This window comes from Ciconia boyciana, chromosome 3 (assembly GCF_034638445.1).
Source record: "Ciconia boyciana chromosome 3, ASM3463844v1, whole genome shotgun sequence".
NCBI lineage: Eukaryota > Metazoa > Chordata > Aves > Ciconiiformes > Ciconiidae > Ciconia > Ciconia boyciana.
The window spans coordinates 52,093,687-52,115,218 of record NC_132936.1 but is presented as its reverse complement, the minus strand read 5'-3'; the positions used below and the strand labels follow the sequence as shown (position 1 = coordinate 52,115,218).

The 21,532-nt window shown below is 40.7% G+C and overlaps 2 protein-coding genes across 9 annotated transcripts in view; both read left to right on the top strand.

The window, feature by feature from the left end:
- AK9 (adenylate kinase 9) overlaps nucleotides 1-7,972 on the top strand; it is a 72,334-nt gene extending 64,362 nt beyond the window's left edge. Inside the window, exons 31-37 of the mRNA XM_072855643.1 lie at nucleotides 633-853; nucleotides 2,081-2,277; nucleotides 2,801-2,970; nucleotides 3,702-3,800; nucleotides 3,882-3,984; nucleotides 4,536-4,650; nucleotides 7,658-7,972. Coding sequence (XP_072711744.1) covers nucleotides 633-853; nucleotides 2,081-2,277; nucleotides 2,801-2,970; nucleotides 3,702-3,800; nucleotides 3,882-3,984; nucleotides 4,536-4,650; nucleotides 7,658-7,860 — 1,108 coding nt within the window. The 3' untranslated portion in view covers nucleotides 7,861-7,972. The remainder of the gene's footprint in view (nucleotides 1-632; nucleotides 854-2,080; nucleotides 2,278-2,800; nucleotides 2,971-3,701; nucleotides 3,801-3,881; nucleotides 3,985-4,535; nucleotides 4,651-7,657) is intronic.
- A 140-nt stretch (nucleotides 7,973-8,112) lies between these two features.
- ZBTB24 (zinc finger and BTB domain containing 24) lies at nucleotides 8,113-19,782 on the top strand. 8 transcript variants are annotated; one of them, XM_072855636.1, is made up of 8 exons: nucleotides 8,113-8,227; nucleotides 8,864-9,223; nucleotides 10,203-11,202; nucleotides 11,623-11,790; nucleotides 11,953-12,036; nucleotides 12,744-12,827; nucleotides 15,086-15,167; nucleotides 16,076-19,782. In XM_072855636.1, the coding sequence occupies exons 3-8, from the start codon at nucleotides 10,230-10,232 to the stop codon at nucleotides 16,785-16,787; spliced, it is 2,103 nt and encodes a 700-aa protein (XP_072711737.1). In that variant the 5' UTR covers nucleotides 8,113-8,227; nucleotides 8,864-9,223; nucleotides 10,203-10,229; the 3' UTR covers nucleotides 16,788-19,782. The 8 variants fall into 8 exon arrangements, 7 of the variants coding, with proteins under 7 accessions (XP_072711737.1, XP_072711743.1, XP_072711741.1 ...); XM_072855640.1 differs by having other exon boundaries at nucleotides 8,211-8,227; nucleotides 8,873-9,223; XM_072855638.1 differs by lacking the exon at nucleotides 8,113-8,227 and adding an exon at nucleotides 8,315-8,771 and having other exon boundaries at nucleotides 8,873-9,223.
- The last annotated feature ends 1,750 nt before the right edge of the window (nucleotides 19,783-21,532 follow it).

Sequence of the window (21,532 nt, the reverse complement as noted above, 5' to 3'; positions counted from 1 at the left end):
AATTAATCTAATTAAAACAGAAGTTTATCTTTTTTTTGGCATCATTTAAATTAAGAACCAGAACAGGAAATGCTTCTATGTTCTAGTCAAAATATCTCTTCTGGTCTTGCATAATATTTTTAGAGGTCAGATGGATTATTTTCATTTATGTATATGTAAATATGACAGACAGTTTTCAAATCCAAGGATTTTGGCTACTTCTTGATTTCAAACAACAGCATAATTAAAAATTAAGCCTGTTTTTCAATAAACAATTGAATTCCATTTTTAAAGTCTCATAGCATTTTGTCTAGGGCACCATTTAATGGTACATTGGTAGTGTGTGTCAGTTAATATGTGCTGATACATTCCAAATCGTTTACAAAATTAATGAGTTGTATGTGGGACATAAATAGCAGAAGTTTTGTTCTTTGTTTCTGAACATAACTGTCTGATCAGAAGTATGCTGCTTTTCATATGTAACTGGTAATAGCCTTAATAAGAAAGTTGTATTTCTCAAGTCTGTTCTACAGTGTCAAATAAGCAGAATTTTCTAAAACGGACTTAAAGTGAACTCTAGAATTTACATCTGAAATTCAATGAAATGATCTAATCTTCAGACTTAAATCAATGTTATTTTTCATTGTCTTCAGACCTCCCTACCCTGACCATGACAGCTCACAGATTCTAGCTATTAAAAATTCCTGCTATAAACAGCACATTGACGCCATTAGGACCTACTATAAGAAGGAGCATCAGAACTGGTGTGTGATTGATGCCTTCCAGAGCAAGTGGTGGATCTGGAACAAAGTACTAAAGGAAGTTCAAGTGGTTGTTAAAGAAATCCAGATATACCTGGAAAGAATAAGAGAAGGTAAAAGAAAAACGAAGTTTCTCAGAATAATGTTCGTTTCTTTAAGAAGCTGCAATGTAGTGAGTGCATTTCAACTTCAACTTGCTTTCGATGAAGCTAATTCTTGGGCACACACATACCCTCAAATTCTTCAATCATCTCATCTGCAGAGATCTTGAAGAGATCTCTTGAAGAGAGCAAAGACAAAACCAACTACAGGACAATCTGAGGCCATACTCCAAAGAACAGGGTAACAGAATACAGCTGAAAGAAGTCAGAGGTCTCACGGTCCATGGCAGATTCCCCAACATTGGGTGATAAATCACAAAGGGTACCACAAAGTATACAACGGGAACTATGACTTGCAGCTTCACTTAAGTGTCAGTGGAGGAAGAGGGAGGGGGTAAAATGTTAATTATAAGTTCAGAATTAATGTTAAATATGCCATCTGAGTTAATTTCTGTGCTGTGGGAGGAAAACCACTTTAGTCTAAAATGACACAGTTCCCACTTGAATTTTTGTGTGTCGGCATTGGTCAGGATTAAATATGCCTTTTAAACATGCCTGTACAGTTTAACTAGAATTCCTTTGAAGGGCAAACAGACTTCCTTATCTTATACCCACCTTTTGGTTTTAACTTTTACAGCTCTGTGGCTGCACCCTTCTTAAAAACTGCAGTCATAATCCAAAAAAAAAAATTAAAATACATTTAACTATTTCACATGAAGCTTGAAAAGCACAATTTTTAAATAGTTTGGGTTTTATATGACATTTTATTCAAGATTTTGAATATATTTAATCCAGATAGACTGTAGCATTTGCAAGACATGGATGAATAAAGGGGAGGCTTTCATCACACCTTATACTCTTTTTCACCAATGTAAAGAAATAAAATAATAGCTGAATGTTCCTTAGCAATGCAAAGGAGTAAAACAATAAATCATAAATAAAACTGTCCCAGGGAAAACAGACTCATAAGTTAAGCATGCAGAGTATCCCACATCATTAATAATTATTATATTTCTTAAGTGCTAGAAAAATGTTATTAAAATTAATGGGTAAAATGGATTGCCAACTTCATTTTAATATCAATCTATAAAAATTGCTATTTTAATTCTCATTATTTCGTATCACTTTCACATGATGAATTATAATATCTTCTAAACTGTAACATTTCTGAATAGAAATGTCTGATGTTTCTATGACTTTCATTAATAAAACATTATCATTAATTGCTTTTATTAACAGGAAAAGCAGCCGGCATTGCTGATTTATGTATCACTCCTGAAGAGCTGCAGTATCGGCTGGGGGAGTTTGGACAGTACTGTCCCGTCAGCCTTGCAGAAAAGGGTGAATTGGTTGACTGCTCTGTAACGTCATCATTGCAGTTTGCCGCAGAATTTCGAGGACACTATTACAAAATGGCTTCACAGGAAGAACTGGATGTAAGTGTCAAAAAGCAGGTCAGGAGGCGATTACAAGAGGGAACATTGTGGCTTAGATTCTTTGATTCCCTACAGAAACAAGCAATATGTAACCTGCATTAGACTAGTGTTGTTTGTATTCAAGCTTTTGTTCTGTATGCTTCTGCTATCAAATGTCTAGGCAGACAAAATGCAGCACAGAGTCCATTCAAACCAAAGTTCCTCTTATAAATTGTCATAGATCAAACATCCATTTTAAAACAACCATTTCCTCCTTTCTCCATCTCTTTTGGGGAGACTGGGGGTAGAGAGTGGCTAATGATAGCAATGGATAGCGATGGATGGTGAGCGGATAGTGATGACTTCAACTGAGAGTGGGTTGGAAAAGAAATTACCTACCCGAGAGCAGCAGCAGCGCCAGCACACTAAGAGGTGTTGTAGAAGCAACAAGTATCTAAATTGTGTGAGCCAGTCCTCTGGAGTTTGACTAACAGTCTTACAGTACTTCTTTCATTATGAAAACATTTAATTGCTTTTTCTACAGAAATTCTTGAGCAGACCAGAGGTTTATGTGCCACCACTGGCACCTCACCCTCTCCCACCCCCAGATATGCTACCAAAGAAACTGACTGCGGCAGAAGTGAAGGCCTTATTCCCTAGAAGTGCTGAAATGCAGGGATACTGTCCAGTCACCTACCTAGATGGAAAACAGAGGTACATCACTGCAGTTTTCATAATCTGAATTACAGACTGTGTGTCCTATATTAACACATTAATGAGGAAATACTTTCAAAGTACTTTTTAATAATGTTCAGCGTTTGGACAGGAAAAGCAATTACTATTCTCTGTATTGTGCCTGTGGCTTTGGAAATCAATGTAAAATCACCTTTTGAAACTCATATGGCTACAGGTTCTACAAGGATCTGTGTTGGCTTACTGTCTTTTGTGATGAAGACTGCTCAGATATAGTTTGAGTTTCCTCTATCATAAGCCTTCAAAAGTTCAAACAAATCTCACAAAACCTCAGTAGATGCAAAACTAGCTATTACTATTTTTATAAGAGATCCAAAAAGCTCCACCATAAAGTCCCACTGATTTCCTCAGTGTGCAGGAATTTCTCATCAAGGTAGAACCGTAAGTCAATTGTATGCTGACCCTTCTTAATCTCCTGAACAACTATGACTGGGATTTTAAGTAGAGGAGCTCTAAAGAAGCACTATAAAAGCCCCTTAATAAGCAGATTTTGAGGCAGAGACTTTCAGATTTTGAGCTGTGTAACTGGTCAGTCATGTGGTGGAAACTCGGATGATCCAATTGCTCCTTTTTTGTAGTTCCTATACTTGCTAAGTTACCAGAAGGCTCCCAGTAGCTCATGAATTTACACTGCACAAATGATGTTTTACATTTCTTGTGAATTAATAGTCTTTCTTGCTCCGTCTCTTCAGATATGAAGCTCTGGTGCCTGGCAACATCGAGTGTGCAGCAAAATATCAAGATAAGGTATACATTTTTGAAAGCGAAGAAAAACTTCTGAAGTTTATGAGGTGAATATACTAACTGCATTTTAATCTTTAATCATGTCACGGTTTATACGTCTTAAAAGTCCTTACTATTTATCTGGTTAGGTTACCAGAGAAGTATTGGAATCTGAAGCTTCCACGTAAACTCCCTCCAATAAAGGAGCCAATACTACTCACTGCACTTCCTTTGGCTGGATACCTTGAACAGGCCAGTTTTTGCTTTTCTATTTTAAAACATGATTTTGCAATGTATAGTATATCCCACCCAGTTTATTTCATTTTTAATGCAATATGAGTCTTATGTTTATTATTGGAATTAAATTAAGTTGAACATTGTGTACTTACAATTGAGAGGAATTTTTTAAAAGCTTTAAAATACTAGATATTTGTAGCTTTAATGGAAAAAATACAAGTAAGACCATCAGAGGGGAATAATAAACTGCAATATTATATGATGGATTTTCTGACTCTTGCTTTCATATCTTCTAAGATTACATTTTGCTTTGATTTTTAACACCAGGATAGACACAACCCTATCTGGAATCATTTAAGGATAGTTGGTTACATTTTGAGACATGAATATGAAATTAAAAATGATTCATGGTCACTTCACTCCCTATTTTATACTATTTGTTATCTTCTACAATTCACCAACTTAGAAATCATCCAATATTGTTAGATTTGCATGACAACAGGATCAGGCTTTGAATGTATTTTTGTTCTAGATTTCTGTAATGGTCTTCTGTTTTCTTTCTTTAGGGAGCAGCAACTTCTCTAATAAAGGCTCTGACTGAAGTAGGCTGCTTAAAGCCAAAATTTCCATTCCTAAGCGTAAAAAAAACTGCTCTGCTGTTTGTCGCCGGCCATTTAAAAGGTAGCGTATAAAATAATATGCTATAAAAATAATGAATTATATAAATGCAGTAAATAATCTGATACAACACTGATAACCAATTTGTGTAGTTTTCTTATGTCCAACTTGGGAAAATACTATTATAAACTGATTTAAGCATACACTGCCAAATTTCTTGGAAATGTGTAAGGACCAGGGAGGAAAATAAGGTTAATAGGATAGGTAGATAGGTAAGTGATCTCTCACAAATCATGAGACTTTAATGACATTTTATCACCAACAACCTGATGGCCTTGAAAACATTTCTAACATGCATTATGGGGGGTTTTAAACAGGAAGTAAAATGTTATAATGTAGGTGGTACTACATTTTAAACTAGTCATAGACAATCTGGATTGTCTTTAAAATTGACTAAAATTACTGTAATCAAAGGCTGCTAAAATACTATCTGAGGAATTGGTTTAGGTGCCTGAATGCTTGCCTTTTTTCAACGGTATCAGGTGGTCAAGTAAAACTTATTAACAAACCTTGCCTTGAAGATAACCTGAAAACAACTTTCTGATCATACAATCTCCAACAACACATTAGCTAAATATGTAAATGAGAGGTCTAACTGTATTGAAAAACCGCTTAAGTGCACATAGAACACCTGTTGTTTTCAAAAAAAACCCTTTTGCATGGGCTCAGTACCAACACACTAAGTTACATGGTATGAAAGAATAGACATCCATCCAGATTTAATTAATTTTTACGTTTTTAGTACAGAGAAATGAAATGTTATTTATCAGTCTGCTTATTTGTGAAATTATCTGGGAAGATCTGAATATTAATGTGATTCGGAGTATCGGTATGTTGATTATTTTTAACTTCTTTTTTATTTAATCAACAGTCCAATCAACCACCTTACTTTTCCATAACAAAGATAAACAGTCCAAAATTAAAATTAGGTGGTTTGTACTCAGCCCACAAAATAATAAAGTAAAACATCTCATGGAGCTACCAGAGGTTAGGACTACTCCTTTACTGAGGAAAGTTGCTCAAGCTTTCTCTCCTGTGTTCGTATTTGCTATTTTTTAGGATTTTTTTTTTTTTTTTTGCTTGGTTTTTTGCAGTCCAAAATAGCAGTTGCAGCTAATAATCTTCAATAGTTTGCAATCAGCCTAAATAGTGCCAGCTTTCAGGATTTCAACAGCCTAGATGCAGCTCTGGTCTGGTTTCCAGTACTGCTGGAGATTTCTGCAGCAAGACTGCCACTTCTTCAGCACACCTGTTTTGCCTTTTATAAGCCAACCTGTTCAGTGGGTGAACTTTACCTTGTCTTTTGTTATTTCAAATTTTTACTTATTCTTTTAGATAATGGCAATCTTTATTATTTGTCTGAAGTTCTTCACATCCTGTGCTTCCTCATGCAGTTTCCAGAGCCCTCCAGAATTTTCTTGGACTATCACACATTTTTGCTGGCATAGCTTTGTTAAGGAAGACCACTGAACAGTGTAGGCACACACTAAGCCCCTGCATAAATGTACAGTTCTTAAGCCAGCAAAACTGCTTTTATACTGTAGTTTGTTTCATCCACAAAGACTGTTTTCATTCTATTGTTAGCACAGATTTGCTAACATAACGATGTCCACACAAGGAATGCTTTGCTCATATATTGCATCATTACATCATTATCAGCACTGGATGATGAAATGGAAAGGTTATGCAAGTGCATAAATCTCTTCTCCTCATGCAGTGACAAACAGCTTGACCATAGGAATCCAGGAAAACAAGTTATCTTCTTCTAACACTGGGTAGAACTGTTTCCAACTTTAAGAGACAGCATTCCAGTACACTGAAAAATCTCCTTTGCAAATATAGCATTATTTATTATTGTGTGTCTCTTCAGAGCAGTCACGCCATCCTTCATCAAAAACTTGATCGAAGTGTTTCACGTTGTGGTCCCTTGGAAATTTTTTACATCCTATTTCCATCTGAAATAAGACTTTCTCATCTTCAACTTATGTCACTCTCTAGTCTCACATTTAAATAGGGACAAGAAACACTGGTTTAGTCACTCCTGCAGCTTTTCTAACAATACTGGATTGCTTTCAGTATCCGAGAAGAGAAGTTACAGGCGATCAATCACAAATGCAGAGAGATTTACTCCTGGAAAAAAAGAGTAGGAAACTGTACATCACTAGAGTGATTTAGTGCCCTTCAAACTTGACTCCTGTAAGAGCTCTATGTACAGCTATGCTTGAAAAATCACTCGGAAGCTGTTCAAGGCAGTTGTCTACAATTTAAAGCTGGTGGGCTGAAGTGTTCTGTAGCAGTGAACTATAGCATAGTTCTTCATGCTGTCCAGTTTTTGTAATGCGGTCTAAAGTACCATTTACAGGAAAAAAATGGTTATGATCTGGTAAATCACTCCTTCCTCTTTGCCTCAGTGTAACAATTAACATAATACAGAATACTCTGAGGATTGGCACTCAATACTAATGTATGCCAAAACACGGCTTAGGGCAGAGAGGTAAGAAAGAAAAGAAACAATACTGTCTTCACTGTAAAGTTCTTGGCCTTGACGTTTCCTTCCTCCTCTGAAGTATCAGTCAGCTCGTTTTTTTACAGGCAAAGCATTTATGCCAAGGATGCAGCGGCCCAGTGCCAGCCACGCCGCGCCTGGGCTATCCCAGCGCAGCGCCATTTCAGGGTATGTGCCGCATTACCCAAATCTGTCATTGCCTCGAGTATCACCAGCCCCTCACAGCCGAGGAACGCGAAGTTGATGGCAGCTGAGCATATGTTTGTTATTTGTTTACAAAAGCCTTGATCTTTGTGAGTATCATTACCCTTCTGGAGTTAGGATCTTCTGAAACACCAGGCTTGATTTTCCTGTTGGTTTGGCGCCAATGGGCACGGCCCACGGCAGTTTTATCTGTACCAAGGAGAAAGACATCAGGTGTAGACTTGATCCCTTTTAAAATTTCTGTAACGCAATTCCACGAAGTTAACAGGAGACACTAAGACACCGCTTAACTTCTTGCAGCGCACAACACCAGGAGCTCGGAGCTGGCGCGGCAGGCGTACCAGAGGAAGCTGGCGCGATTCACGGAGCACTGCCAGCTCGTCCCCTACCTGGGGGCAGCCATGGCGGGCCCCTACAGGCAGCCGGGGCGCAGGCCCCCGGGCTTCGACTGCAGGCTGCGAACTTTTCTCTCCCTGAAAGACGCCAGCCCCAGTTTTGTGTAGCGTGGCTGCCCGTCCCCCCCCACCCACGCAAGCACTTCCTTTGACCAACTCGAGGAGCGTCGCCATCGGCCGCCCGCGCTGCTGGAACGCGGCCGCTGAACGCCGTCACCCTTCCTAGGACCTGTTTCTTAGGCACGAAATCTTAAAATTAAATTTTTTCTCTGAAGCCACGCCTCGTTTAACGCTTATTACGGCAGCCCACGCGTGGGGCAGGCCAGCGCCGCCTCACGCGCCCCAGGCGGCCGGGGGCGGGGCTGGCGGCGCTCGCCGCGCCCCGCGCTGCGCTCTACGTCAGGAGGCGAGGCGCGCCGCTGCCGCCCGGGCCGGAAGCGCGGCGGCGGTTGCGGAGGGGGCCGGCGGCAGAGCGGTGAGTGCCGGGCGCCGCCGGGAGACAGCCGCCGCCACCCCCAGCCGCCGCCGGGGCCCGGGGCCCGGGGCGGGGCGGCAGCCGGGCCGGGGGAGCCCGGGCCGGCGGCTCACGCGGGGCAGCGCCCCGCCCGGCACCGCGGGGTTGGGCCGCGGGCGCCGCTCCCTCCGCCGGCACCGCCTCGCGCCGCTGAGGGGGCGAGCGGCCTTCCCCGCGGCGCGGCCGAAGCCCGCGGGAGCGGCTTACGGAGCTCGGGGCTTCAGCGGGGCGCTGGGGGCGGGCGCCCGGCGGTGGCGGGGGCTGCGATGCCGCCAGTCCCCGCTCCGCTCCCCGCCGCGGGTTTTCTGGCTTCTCCCCCCTGCCCCCGCTCCGTGCGGCGTGCTCCGCGGGCCGCCTCTGCCCCCCACCCCCGCCGTCCGCGCTCGCAGCGAGCCGAGCGGGGCCTGCCGTCGCCGCTCTTGTCGCGGAGCAGTCCGGGGCCGTGCTCTGTTACTCGGAGGCAGCCCCCCCAAAACGCGCGGGTTGCTCCTGAGCCCTTCCACAGGTCATCAGCGGATGGGCTGGGGTGTGTCTGGCCACGCTGCTGGCAGTACGCGTGCCGTGCCCTTGCATACACCCTTACTCTAGAATTGTTAGTTTTTGTAGGTGAGCATGCTGTTCTGGATGTTGCCGTCAAAATAGTAATGATGTCACCGCGTGATCGAATACCGAAGTCCTTCGTGTGATCAAAACACCTACTACCCTATCTGAGGCACATGCGGATGTTAGGGGACGCCTGCAGGCAGGGTTGGCAGCAGCTCTTCAGCAGCTCCTGTAGTGCCCTGTGAGGCAGGGCTGGCTCAGCCCTACGGCCATGCTTTAGGGTGCTCCAGCAACATCGGGCTCCCATCCTTCAGAAATTAAGGTTCCCGGATACACAATTTGACTCCGGCATGAGCTGTTTGGTCGCCGAATGGGGCTAAAGAATCGCTTGTTGGCCACCTCAGTGGCGTTTAGGTATCATCTGTATGTAGTCCGTGTTGTTTGTTACAGCATTCCTTCAGTAAGCAGAACTGTTGTGCCCACTGATCGCTATGTTTAAATATGCATTTGTACTTAAAATGACAGCTGTCTGTTTTAAGATGGCAGGTAGCTAATCTGTTTCACGTTTGGCTCAGCTGATCCTCTTGAAATGGACATTTTTGGCACATCTCTTCTGTAGTATTATTTAGTGGTTTCTTCTGAAATTGCTGGATTATATTTTTTTTGCTTGTTTTTAATTTTTGTGTATTTACAATTGAAGAAGCTTAGCAAGCCAGATTGGTGGTTAATAGTTAGCATAGTCAACCCTATTTTAGACAGAGCTCTTAGAAAAAGCTGCTGTTTTTCTGCTTTTGTTGCCCACATCCATAGGCTGAAGCTTAGCAGGTAAGTGTTCTGAAAGATAAATTTTCAGAAGGATAGGAACGGATAAAAGAAGGCATGGAGTCCTGTCACACTGATGCCAGTGAAGTTTTATCATTGATTACAGGATTTCGTAGCCTTGTCCCGGAATAATTCGAAATGTGGCATCTGCAGGGATGAAGTTGCAGTTGACCTTTTTTTTTTTTTTTTTTAAATTATTTGTTTCCTCTTAGGAGCTGTGAACAAAGAGTTCTTTTTGTTCGATTGTTTTAGTTGTGAAAGGAATTTTCGGAAGGGGTAGCCATTTTTTTAGATGCTATACAGTTCACAGTACATCAGAGAGAAACAAGTGAAATAATAGGCAGTAATTCTGATCTGAGAAGAAACTCTGTAGCCATTTCTTAGGATTTAAAAACACTTTTTGAAGAAAGTCTGTGCAGCATTAGTGTTGATTTTTTAAAGAAAGTTCAGAGGCTTCAGAATTGCTTCAGAAACTGTTGAACTCTGTTGACTGGTAATCCAAATGATATTTGGTGTGTTATAATGTAGATTTCTACACTATTTCTTAATTAAAGTTATTCTGTTCTTGTAGGCACCTCCTTTCATATGCGCAATAAAAATGGCAGAAACGGCTCCTGACGCTTCTGAGAAACTGGTTGTCATCCACTCCAAAGCTCACAAAGATACCATTCTAGCTAATTTTGAAGAACAAAGGAAAAAGGATTTTCTTTGTGACATTACCCTAATAGTGGAGAATGTGCAATTCAGAGCCCATAAGGCTTTGCTTGCTGCCAGCAGTGAATACTTCTCAATGATGTTTGTAGATGAGGGTGAAATAGGGCAGTCAATTTACATGTTGGAGGGAATGGTTGCAGACACCTTTGGAGCGCTGCTAGAATTTATCTACACTGGTTGCCTCCGGGCCAGTGAAAAAAGCACAGAACAAATTCTGGCTACTGCACAGCTGCTGAAAGTGAATGACTTGGTATGGGCTTGTACAGACTATCAGGCCAGCCGTAGCCCAGGTAACACGTTACCAGCTCCGGCTAACACTGGAGCCTCTGTAGCCGTTATTGCAAGCGACAAGAAAAATGAAGATCCACCAAAGCGAAAACGAGGGCGACCGAGGAAAGTCAAGAATGTCCAAGAAGAAAAATCAGCCACAAATTCTGCCGAAGATGTGCAGCTGAGAGAGAACAACTCCATGCAAAATAAGCAAAATTTTATTAAAAAAGAGACCGCAGAAGAAGAAACAGTTGTCAGCGAACAGGCTCCAGCAAGGAAGGATGCAGAAGAAACTGAACCTGCTTGTGGCTCAGAAGCTGCTGTTGATCTGTCAGCTGAGAAAGATGAGAATTATGATCCCAAATCTGAAGGAATACAGGGCACTCAGAGCCGTTATAGCAAACGTAGAATAAGGAGATCAATCAAACTAAGAGATTATAAACTTCTCGGTGATGAGGAGGAAAAAGGACTGGCAAAGAGAACTGATGGAAAAAGAAAACGTGCAGGTTCTGAAGCTCGCTGTAAAGACTGTGGCAAAGTATTTAAATATAATCACTTCTTAGCTGTTCATCAGCGGAGTCATACAGGTAGGCATTAAGAGACTGCTGCTTTTGGGTTAGGGTTTAGTGACTTGCTGCTAAATGCGAGCTGGTTGTTGAAGTGTGGGCTGTTGTCTACAGCAAGAACTGTCCAAAATAGCATGCTGATCCAAATTATTATGGTGTGTCCTTGAGGCTGTGTTCGCTGTTTTATTCTTGTCAGCAGATTTCGTAGCCTTTATGTCTTACCTTGATTGCAGTTTAGTTAATAATTTCTCTGTTTAAACATTGGATTAGATACTTAAAGAATTATTTTATTGCTATGTGAAGCTTGTCTCTTAATTCACCTTATCACTACTTAAAAGTCACTTTTTAGTAGCTACTACATTGCAGTGCATCTCGCTATGAGCTTAGAATCTAATGAGAAATAATGCATCTATACTTACATATGTCATCTCGTGCTTTTAGGGGAGCGCCCTTTTAAGTGCAGTGAGTGTGGCAAAGGCTTTTCCCAGAAGCATTCTCTCCAGGTCCATGAGCGGATGCACACTGGAGAACGGCCGTACACGTGCACCGTCTGCAGTAAGGCTCTGACCACAAAGCATTCTCTTCTGGAGCATATGAGCCTACATACAGGTAAATACTTCAAGGCAAACGTAACCTCTCTTCCCCAAGAGTTTGCCTTTCTGAAAAAAGGTATTTCTGCTCTCTCTGGTGTGTGCTGGTTTGTTTATTTATTTGTTTCCTTACGCTTGCTTTGGATGTGGCTTACATTTTAATAAGTGATTCTCTTTACAGGGCAGAAGGCTTTTACATGCGATCAGTGTGGGAAATACTTCAGCCAAAAGAGACAGCTCAAGAGCCACTATCGAGTACACACAGGTATAACAAGTTTGGGTGGAAGAGCTGGCTTGCAGTCCATGCTGATTTAGCCTTATAAAGATTGACTAAGGGTGAAAGTTCTTCTTCAGTGATGTATTTAGTCTGTGCTACCCTATGTGTGGTACCTTGATATAACAATGAATAGGGTGAAAAAGACAAAATGGAATGTAATAAATTGAATGTTTAGAAAAATAGTTAATTGAGAAGGACTCTTATGATGATTAAAAACTAGTTATGCTGTATTTGACATACAACTTGATTATTTTAGCCCTGCTGTCTGTGTTACATAGAAGCTAGGAATTGTATAAACAATTGTGTCTGCTGCCTGTTGTGCAAATTGCCTTGTAGTTTCCCACTACTTTGGACTAGCAATGGCAAACAAGTTTTAAGAAGTGTCCACACTTCTGGAGCAGGATGGAGATTAACCTACACACACAAGAAGTGGTGGAAAAAATCAGAATTTCAAAGCTTCAAGAGAAAGCATGTTTGGGGGGAGCAGGTGTCAGTCCCCTCTTTTCCCATGATAATATCAAATAGAGAAATAGGGGTGTGACAATTCAGATAGGGAGAAAGCAGTGAATCACCTTTTGTTTTATCTCTATATTATATCAAAGTGGTTATTTTACAGGAAAGTGCTTTAACAAAGATCACTGAAGAGATACAGGGGATCACTTAGGCACTGACACTTTTTTTATTATTGCGACAAGGCCATTCACTGCCGGAATGTAACCAGTGTCGTCGCAAATTCATGGATGCAGCTCAGTTAAAGAAACATCTAAGAACACATACAGGTAATATTGTCTGTCATGTTTTGGTGTGTTTTTTTTTTCCTTGAAGTAACACAGACAAAACAATGTTAGGCAAATGACACTTGTCTCTGTGGGAAGAACTTCTTCTCTACTTGTACATAATGATGCCTGTATCATTAATGAAGAGCTTTGACATCAAGGATGCAGGAGCACAAAAAAGCTTGTATTACAACAGTGCAGAAGCAGTGCCTATTTTAGGAAGAGCTTTATTTTCCCATTCTTACAAAGCCTGCTGCAGAAAATGCCAGTTAGCTCTTCTGTGATAGAATCCTGGACTGGGAATTCAGTTTATCAGGAGAGCCACATCCAGCATGTATGGGGCTTGAAGTGAGCTAAGTAGTAACAGGAATGTCCTAAATGTAGTGGTAACAGTGGTATGTCCTAAATGAGCTGGGCACCCCTGTCTGTGAGGGATGGGTGCTTATGAAAAATGCTGCTGACCAGAAAAATAATTATTTCCATTTACCTTTTTATTACACTGTAATAAACCAGATGTTGGCAGGAGATGGGCTGGGAGGGATGATTTAATGCAAGTGCGTCAGAGGGTGTTTTAAGAGATTTAGAGGGCAAGGTGATACTTGAATGGCTGGGTAACAGGGATAAAAATGTTGATCTACCATCTTGTGATAACAAGGCATAAGCTTCTTGAAACAGTTTTCTTTGAAGGGTAAGTTCATAAGATGACTTGTAAATATTTTTTCTTTTAAAATAGCTATAAACAGTGGCAATCATTTCTTCCCCAAATCAAATTATTCTTAAGTATGTTGCCTGCGGTTGTAGTAAAGTATGCACAAGATCAAGTTATGTGTCTCATTCATTTCCTTCTCTTTCTCAGTGAAAATAACACAGCTTTAAGTTCCCTGGGATAGGATGAGGTCAGAACTTGTGCCTTTGGGAGTTTTTGATGTATCCGGAGTAGTGTTAACTTGCGGTACTTATAAATACCACATTTTCTATTGAGGAAAACATAGTGTTTGTTGACACACACAACAGTGTTGTATCTGAAGTTGATAAAGCTCTATAAATGTAGTGGGAAATGAGAAGATGAAGCATAGTAGCAAGGTAAGTTGCAAAAATAGATCACTTAAGATGAGTTCTAGCAGAAACTGGCTTGCAATATATTCTGCTTCCAGAAAAGACAGGCCAGATACCAGTGTTAACGATGCAGAAAGAACAATTGATCTGTCCCATCTCAAAAGCAGGAAGTAAAATTCTAAGGGGTTTGGGAACAGATGTTAACATTGATATGACTGTTCTGCTTTGGCAGAAGAATGTCATAAGAATACGGTCTCCTTAGGAAGTTACTCCTGTTTTCAGTAGGAGGCTGGGACTAGATGACGAGAGGTCCCTTCTGACAAATGTTTCTTGTTCTCTCATACTCTGCCCCTGCCCTCCGAAGCCATACGAAAGCTGATAAGTGTTGCAGTTCTGTACTAATTGTGAAGCTTCCTTGGAAACTGGCTGCTGCCCCATCCTCAGTTCAGTGTGCTTGGATGGTGGGAATTACCACAGTGGTGATCTGGATTCTCATCTCTAGTGTCTTAAAGAAGCTCAACGCAATGAGGATATGTTATGGTGTGAATTAGGATTTGCTTTTGTTGGGTAGTATCTGTTTCTTGTGAACCTGTTTGTTATTTAATTTGGCTCCTCTGCTTCTACTCAATTAGACACAAGAATTCCAAATGCAGTAAAAAAACCCCAAACAAACAAACCAAGAAGCCTACAGTTTATTCAACCCAGCATAATTTAATTTTTCTCTGACTGGTGTTCCCAGGATATCATAGGCCTAGGATGGAGCCTTATAGGAAGCCAGTCAACTTGTTAAGATAATGGATTCACTTTTCAGGTTTGGAAATACAGGCTTACTCATCTGCATGGTGCTGCATGTGAGCCTAGCATTAATGCCTCATAGTTCAGGATCAGCCTTTTTCAAACTTGTCTGTTCCATGTGGAACACCCGCATCTGTATCATAAGTACATTTTTTGTTGCTCTGAGGGCTTGGATCACCTAATTCTTTATCTTCAAAGGGGAGAAACGTCAGAGGTGTACATTTAAAATACTATACCCTCATTTAACAAGTGAGTTCATTCAATTTCAGATATCTGTCCTTGACCCATGGCAGAAGCATGAGGATTTGACAGTACACACTTGATGCTGTATATGGTAAAATATAAAATGTTTTCTAATATATTGATGGGAAGTGCTATATATAAAGTGACGTCAAATTTCTTTTTGATAGGTGAGAAGCCCTTCACTTGTGAAATTTGTGGCAAATCATTTACAGCTAAAAGTTCTCTTCAGACTCACATTAGAATTCACAGGTAGAGCATGTCTAATTTTCATTACATTCTTTAAAAATATAACTTCTAATCTGATACCAGTATGTAGTGCTTGTTCAATTATAGAATGGTCAGGGCTTGTTTGCATTTCAAACACATGTTTAAAGATTGACATTTTTGTTTAATCTAAAGAAATAATTGTTAGTGGAAAGCACTGCGTTATTAAATACTAGTGTGCCAAGACATTGTAACATTCTTCTTTTGTGTATCTGTCTGTTTAATGACAATGTACTTACTGCTGTATTATTTATGTGAAAACTTGACTGTGAATTTTTGTTTGACACTGGAACAGTAGCCATGGTGTAACAAGGTTATTGGAGCATTGTCCTGTTTCCCTGTAGTCTATCATGTCTCTTTAATAGCATTAGTTATCTTTTACCCATGTCAGTGTGATGTATTGCATAAAGGCATGTAAGATTTTAAATCATTGGAGAACTGTTGTGAGCCTTATGTAGAAGAAAATGTTTCCAGTAAAATTTCTTGTCCCTTTGAGTTGGGCAGCAAGGTAGGATTTGTACACTTCTGTTTGTTTTAAAGCCCACACTGTTAATAAACATTCTTTAAATGGTCAGTGCTTACAGTTGTGCAAAGTAAGTTGTTGCATTCTTGTCAAGGTCTAGCAGCATAGAATTTGTACCTCTGGTATTATGACAGGAGGGCAGTTATGTTCTCTGTAGCTCTTGAGTATATACTAATGAAAGTACAGTTTGTGAAGTCAAATAGAAATAATTAGGAAGTCAAATAGAGAACACTTTTAACGTCACTATTCTTAAGTGCTTATGATTTAGCAAAACAAAATAATAATTCAAGTTTTTTATTCTATAATAAGTTGCAGAAAGCAGCACTGTCAAAGTGAATGTTCTAATGAGTTCAAATGCATTCTTTTCCAGAGGAGAAAAGCCATATTCTTGTGGTACATGTGGAAAATCCTTCTCCGATTCCAGTGCTAAGAGAAGACACTGTATCTTACACACAGGCAAAAAGCCTTTCTCCTGCCCAGAATGTAGTTTGCAGTTTGCTCGTCTGGACAACCTGAAGTCTCATTTGAAAATTCATAGCAAGGAAAAGCAGTTTCAGGAAGCCAACACTGCTCCAAGCACCAACACTAATTCAGAAGTGAGAAACATTCTTCAGCTGCAGCAGTATCAACTTGCCACCTCTGGAGGGCAGGAAATTCAACTACTGGTTACAGATGCAGTACATAATATAAACTTCATGCCTAGTCATAATCAAGGCATTAGTATTGTTACTGCAGAGAATGCCCCAAATATGACAACAGAGCAGGCTGCTAACCTCACGCTGCTTGCTCAGCCACCACAGCAGTTGCAAAACTTGTTGCTTTCAGCTCAACAGGAGCAAGCAGAACAAATCCAAAGTATCAATATGATTGCAAACCAAATAGAGACTGCCCAACCTGAACAAATGCATGTCATCACTCTTTCCAAGGAAGCACTAGAACATCTCCATGCTCATCAAGGACAAAATGAAGAAATCCACTTAGCAGGATCTTCACATCCAGCTCAGCATGTGCAGTTGACTCAGGAATCAAGTCAACAGTCTCACTGTAGCCAAGGCACGGTTCCTTCCCATCATATCAGTTAAGAACAGAATCAAAGTGTACGTGTTTCTGAATCCCACCAGCAGTCTCTGTCAGTGAATGAGTCATCTCATGAACATCCTATTAAAGGACAGACTTTCTGAAATGCTTATTTGTCATCAGAGGGCTAGGCTATAGCATGCTTCTCATCCAGGCAGTGGTTACACGTATCGCACTTTCTTTCCTGCAGCATAATCTATCTGAAGATGCGTTTCACAGTAATTTTTGATGGGTGGCTTTCAGTTTTCTTAACCTTATTTATTTTAGACTTTTTGTGTTTTTCCAGATTGGTATTTCTCTACCACTTAGTCCATGCCTCACAAGCACTTAATGTGGTTTTTTGTGCCTCATACGCATCCATGCCTACTAAGGAGATATTTGGCCCCTTATTTGCATTTCTGTGTGACTCTCCAGAGAAGTGTGCCTTGCTGGTAGGAGAACGGTGTTTAAGATGTCCACTGATCAGAAAATACAACTTCTCTGATGAAATCAACATTAGCTTAACTACTGTCAAGCTTAAGATAACCAGTATGTTTTGCAAAGCTAACACCATATGTCTTAGGTTTAATGAGCTTTCTCTCTGCAGGTTAATGTGTAATTTTCTATGTGATCGTTCCCTTACATGCATTTTGATTTATTGACTACCAGATTTGTTTGGTTTGGGTTGAAATTGTTGCAGCCTTTGACTGGCCCTGGATCCCCCCTTCTGCTTACTGTATGCTGTATAAGTTTTGCTCCTCGGTAGTGCTTTAACCATTGCACTTGAATAGTGGCAATGAGATGGCGGTGGTTACACTGGACAACTGAAAAGCCCAAATTCTGCTCTGTTAGTTCTACCACTCACTCTCTGTGTGACTGTGGGCAAGGTAGTTGACCTCTGTGCCTTAGTTTCATCATCTAGTAAGTGGGGATAGCGTTCACACGCTCTGCCAAGCACTTTGAAGAGCTCTTGATGTTGAAGGCACTGTCTATTGAAGTGCAAAATTCTCTTCCTGACAGGACTCAGTCTAAGCTTAGGAGCCAGTGTATATTTAAAGTGTTATTTTTTGTACTTTTGAGAGCAGAATGTAATGTTACTTCTAATATATGTAAAAGCTGGTAATTGTTTTTGTGGGGACTTGAACAATGAATAGAATCACTTCAGAGCATAACGAGCTATATAAATGAGGCATATCGTGTTGAAGTTGTACAGCTATTTTTGCTGACTAGATTAGATGTGTACAGATTGTTTTCAATGACTGACTGACTGCTAACACAAAAGATTTGACATCTTAATAAAATGCCATGCCAGAATATGTGCTTTGCATTTTCAAGTTTGGCTACTGGTAACATCTCACATAGTGCACTAGTGTGTTAAAATCCAGATGAAATGCCACTGGTACTTAAAGCAACATGCTCAATCATCACTTCAGTTTTATAATGTCATACTTGTGATTTACATTGATATTTAATGTTTTAGCAAATGAAAAATATTAATTAAGGAATTAACAGGTACATTTAAAAGCAAAACAAAAGATCTCTGTACATGCTTGGCTTATATGACTGGCCAGAGAGAGTCACTGGCACAAAAGTCTAGTGCGTAGAATGATAGAATAATTTTAAGGTGGAAGGGACTTCCAGAGGCCATCTGGTCCATCACCTTCCTCAAAGCAGGTGTGCCTAGACCATGTCGTCGTTGTCTGGTTGAGTTTTGAACACTTCCAGGGATGGAGATCCACAACCTTTCTAGGCCACCAGATCCCATGTTTGACCATATTTGCAGTGAAAAAAATGTTTCCTATATTTAATTGGAATTTCCCATGTTCTGGTTTGTGTCTACTGTCTCTTGTCCTACAGCTGTGCCTTCAACAAGTGTCTGGGTCTGTCTTCTCTCCACCCTCCCATTGAGTAGTTGAAGACAACAGTAAGGTCCTCCCAGAGCCTTCTCCTCTTAAGGCCTGAACAAACCCAGCTCTCCCAGCCTGTTCCAACATGTCTCCAGCTCTTGGCAGCCTTGGCAGCCTTCTGCTGCCCTCAGTCCAGTATGTCAATTCTGTCTTGTTCTGGGGAGCCCAAATTCTGGACAACATTCCTTGTTCAAGTCTAGACTACTCGGCTGGCTCCCATCCAGGTGCTGCTGGAGTTTGGGTAACTCCATTTTTGTGAAAGTACTAGATCAGTTTTTATATAAATGGATCATGAAAAGGGTAGACAGTGGGAATAAATGCCAAAAAAAGGCCCACAGCAAAACTCTAGTTAGGCTTTTCACCTTTTGTTTTTTCCTCTCAGAATGGAGAATTACAATTTGTATACTTCTGCCACCAAAAAGAACCAGCATATTCTGCAGTTGTACTTCAGAAGCTTGAAGTCTTGATACTGCAAGAACAGATGAAAAATGCAAGTGAAGCTTGTTACAACATCTTTGAAAATCTTCCTGATTAATTGTATAAATTTAAGTTTATGATAAATATTATGGAGGTTTCATCCTAACAATGTTGATTTTATCTAAAATACTGTCATGTGCAGCCACAATACTGCCTGGTCATAAGTTTACAGGAGCTGCCACCGCGTTCCTTCTCTGCCATATACTTATGAATCCTGAAATGCTTAAAAGCTGGTTACAAGCTAAATTCTAAGACTACCAGTAAAATAACTTAAATACTTTGCTCTTCTTTTTGAACTTTGATTTGTTCATTGTGAAGTTCTTGCAGGATTAAGTGTGATGCTACAATTATGCTTTAGCCACTATCATGTAGTGATTGCTTGATGCTTTCCCTATAACTAAAAAGAATGAAATTTTGGTTTTGGCATTTTCTTATGCTTTTCTAACAAATTACCAGTGAAGAAACAAGCTTCTGTGAATAGCATAGCAGTGACTCATCTCGCACCCTGCCTTGCTTAAGCTGTCAGCACACATTGTAGCTTGCACTTGGGAAGCTCACGTGGTTTACTGATAACCACAAATGTTGCTTTTTTTGACACCATTTGCTTCCTTTCTAGTGAATGTATTTGTATTAAAGATTAAAATAAATCCCTCTTCTGTGTGTGCATTTTTAAGGCTGCAACTGAAGCCTAGGATTGCTTTGAATTTGAAAGGAAACCCCTTCGGCTTTGCTGTTTAGTCCAGCTGCCTAGTGGCAATATAGCAAACTATATAGCAAAAAAAATGCATGCCTTACAAATGACGTTTCAAAGCAGCTCTCTAAATATCTTTACTACTTAGCCAGTAAACACCTTAACTTCTCATTTTCTCACATAGAGTAATCTTGGCAAATCCATCTCCCTGCTTACTATGCTAAAATGAGATAAGGATTTTAGACGTAAATGCAGGAAAATAAGTAGACCACAGAAACATCCATTTCTGTGAGCAATTGACACCCTTGTGTGTTTCTTCTACTCCATTTGTAAGTTACCCTGTCTAGTCGAACTCTAAAAGGATTTTACTATTCTTTTTTCAAATGCAAGCTTATGGAATTTTGGCTTTTTCTGAAGATTTTGGCTGATTCTCCAGGTGAAAGTTGAAACAAATTCCTGAGGGGTAGAGCAAACACGCTGTGTTAAACGTGTATTTGACTGTTGTGTGTACACTTAACTCTGCTTGCTAATTATATTCATGGTTTAGCTGTAAATAGCATTTCTTGACCTCGGCACTCTAAAGTTCAAGAGACTTTGCTGTTCTGTGCATGGAAGCTTAGACACTGGCATTGTGGATTAGACCGGTGGGCCTTCCACTTCAGTATCTCATTTTTGATAGATGAATATCAGATTATTTCATATGAGCTATGAAAGCAAATTATCCTGCCAGTAGGAGAAGCTTCACGCTAGCATGTGTTACTTCGCAAGGTTGTGGAGGTTGTTTTAATACTTGTTTTATGCTCTCTTTTCTGCTCAGAGGGACTAAAAAAGCACTACTAGGGGTTTTGCAGCAATTACCTCCTAGTGTGTAAGTGGAAGAGGAGATGACTGCTTCACCATGAACTCTTTCAAACTGAATGCTTATTCACAGGTGAAGTTAGGGGTGTTGGCCCTGGCATCGATCTTGCCAGTCATTCAGTAAAGATGTAACAAGTAGAGAGATGCTTGCATCTCTTTATTTGTAAAAAGCTTGGTTTACTGTCTTAGCTGGTTAGTCATCGTGATCAAGCTCACGGTTGGTGTTTGCTAAGACCTATCCTAGTGTGCTGGGATTTTTTTTTTAGTCTTTTCCCACTTGACCTTAAATGAAAGCTAGCATGGAATTCATTCCTAATCATTGACCCAATGCCCATGTGAGCGTAGCAGCCTGGTACATTTTCTGTCTCCCCACATCTTCCATCTCCGCAGCAGCCTGTCTCACTGACTGTGTAAGTGTCCACATCCAGGAGAAGCTGGGTCAGACTTGGGACTGGCTGGGAGGAGTCTGGTTTGCAAAGCAGGTGTGCCCTGGAGTCCGGGCAGCAGTCAAGGGTGCTTCCTGGATATGCCTATCTTCCCATGGTCAGAAGTCCATCTGTGCAGGCTTTTTCCCAATCCTGTTATTGCAGGTTCTCTTTAAGAGTGGAGAAGGAACTGGCATAGCTAGTATTTGCCATAGCTATGGTTTCAGGACCTCTTTTATCTATTCGTTAGAGGCATTAAAGAGTCTGCTCCTTGCAGACCTGCAGTCCTGTGAGCTCGACAGTCCTATATGCTCCATCCCTTTTCAGATCCTCCCTAAAACACGGTGAACAATGAATGGTTTTCTACAACAGATGGACCGCTGTTCATCTCTGGCCCAAGCAATTCTTCTGAA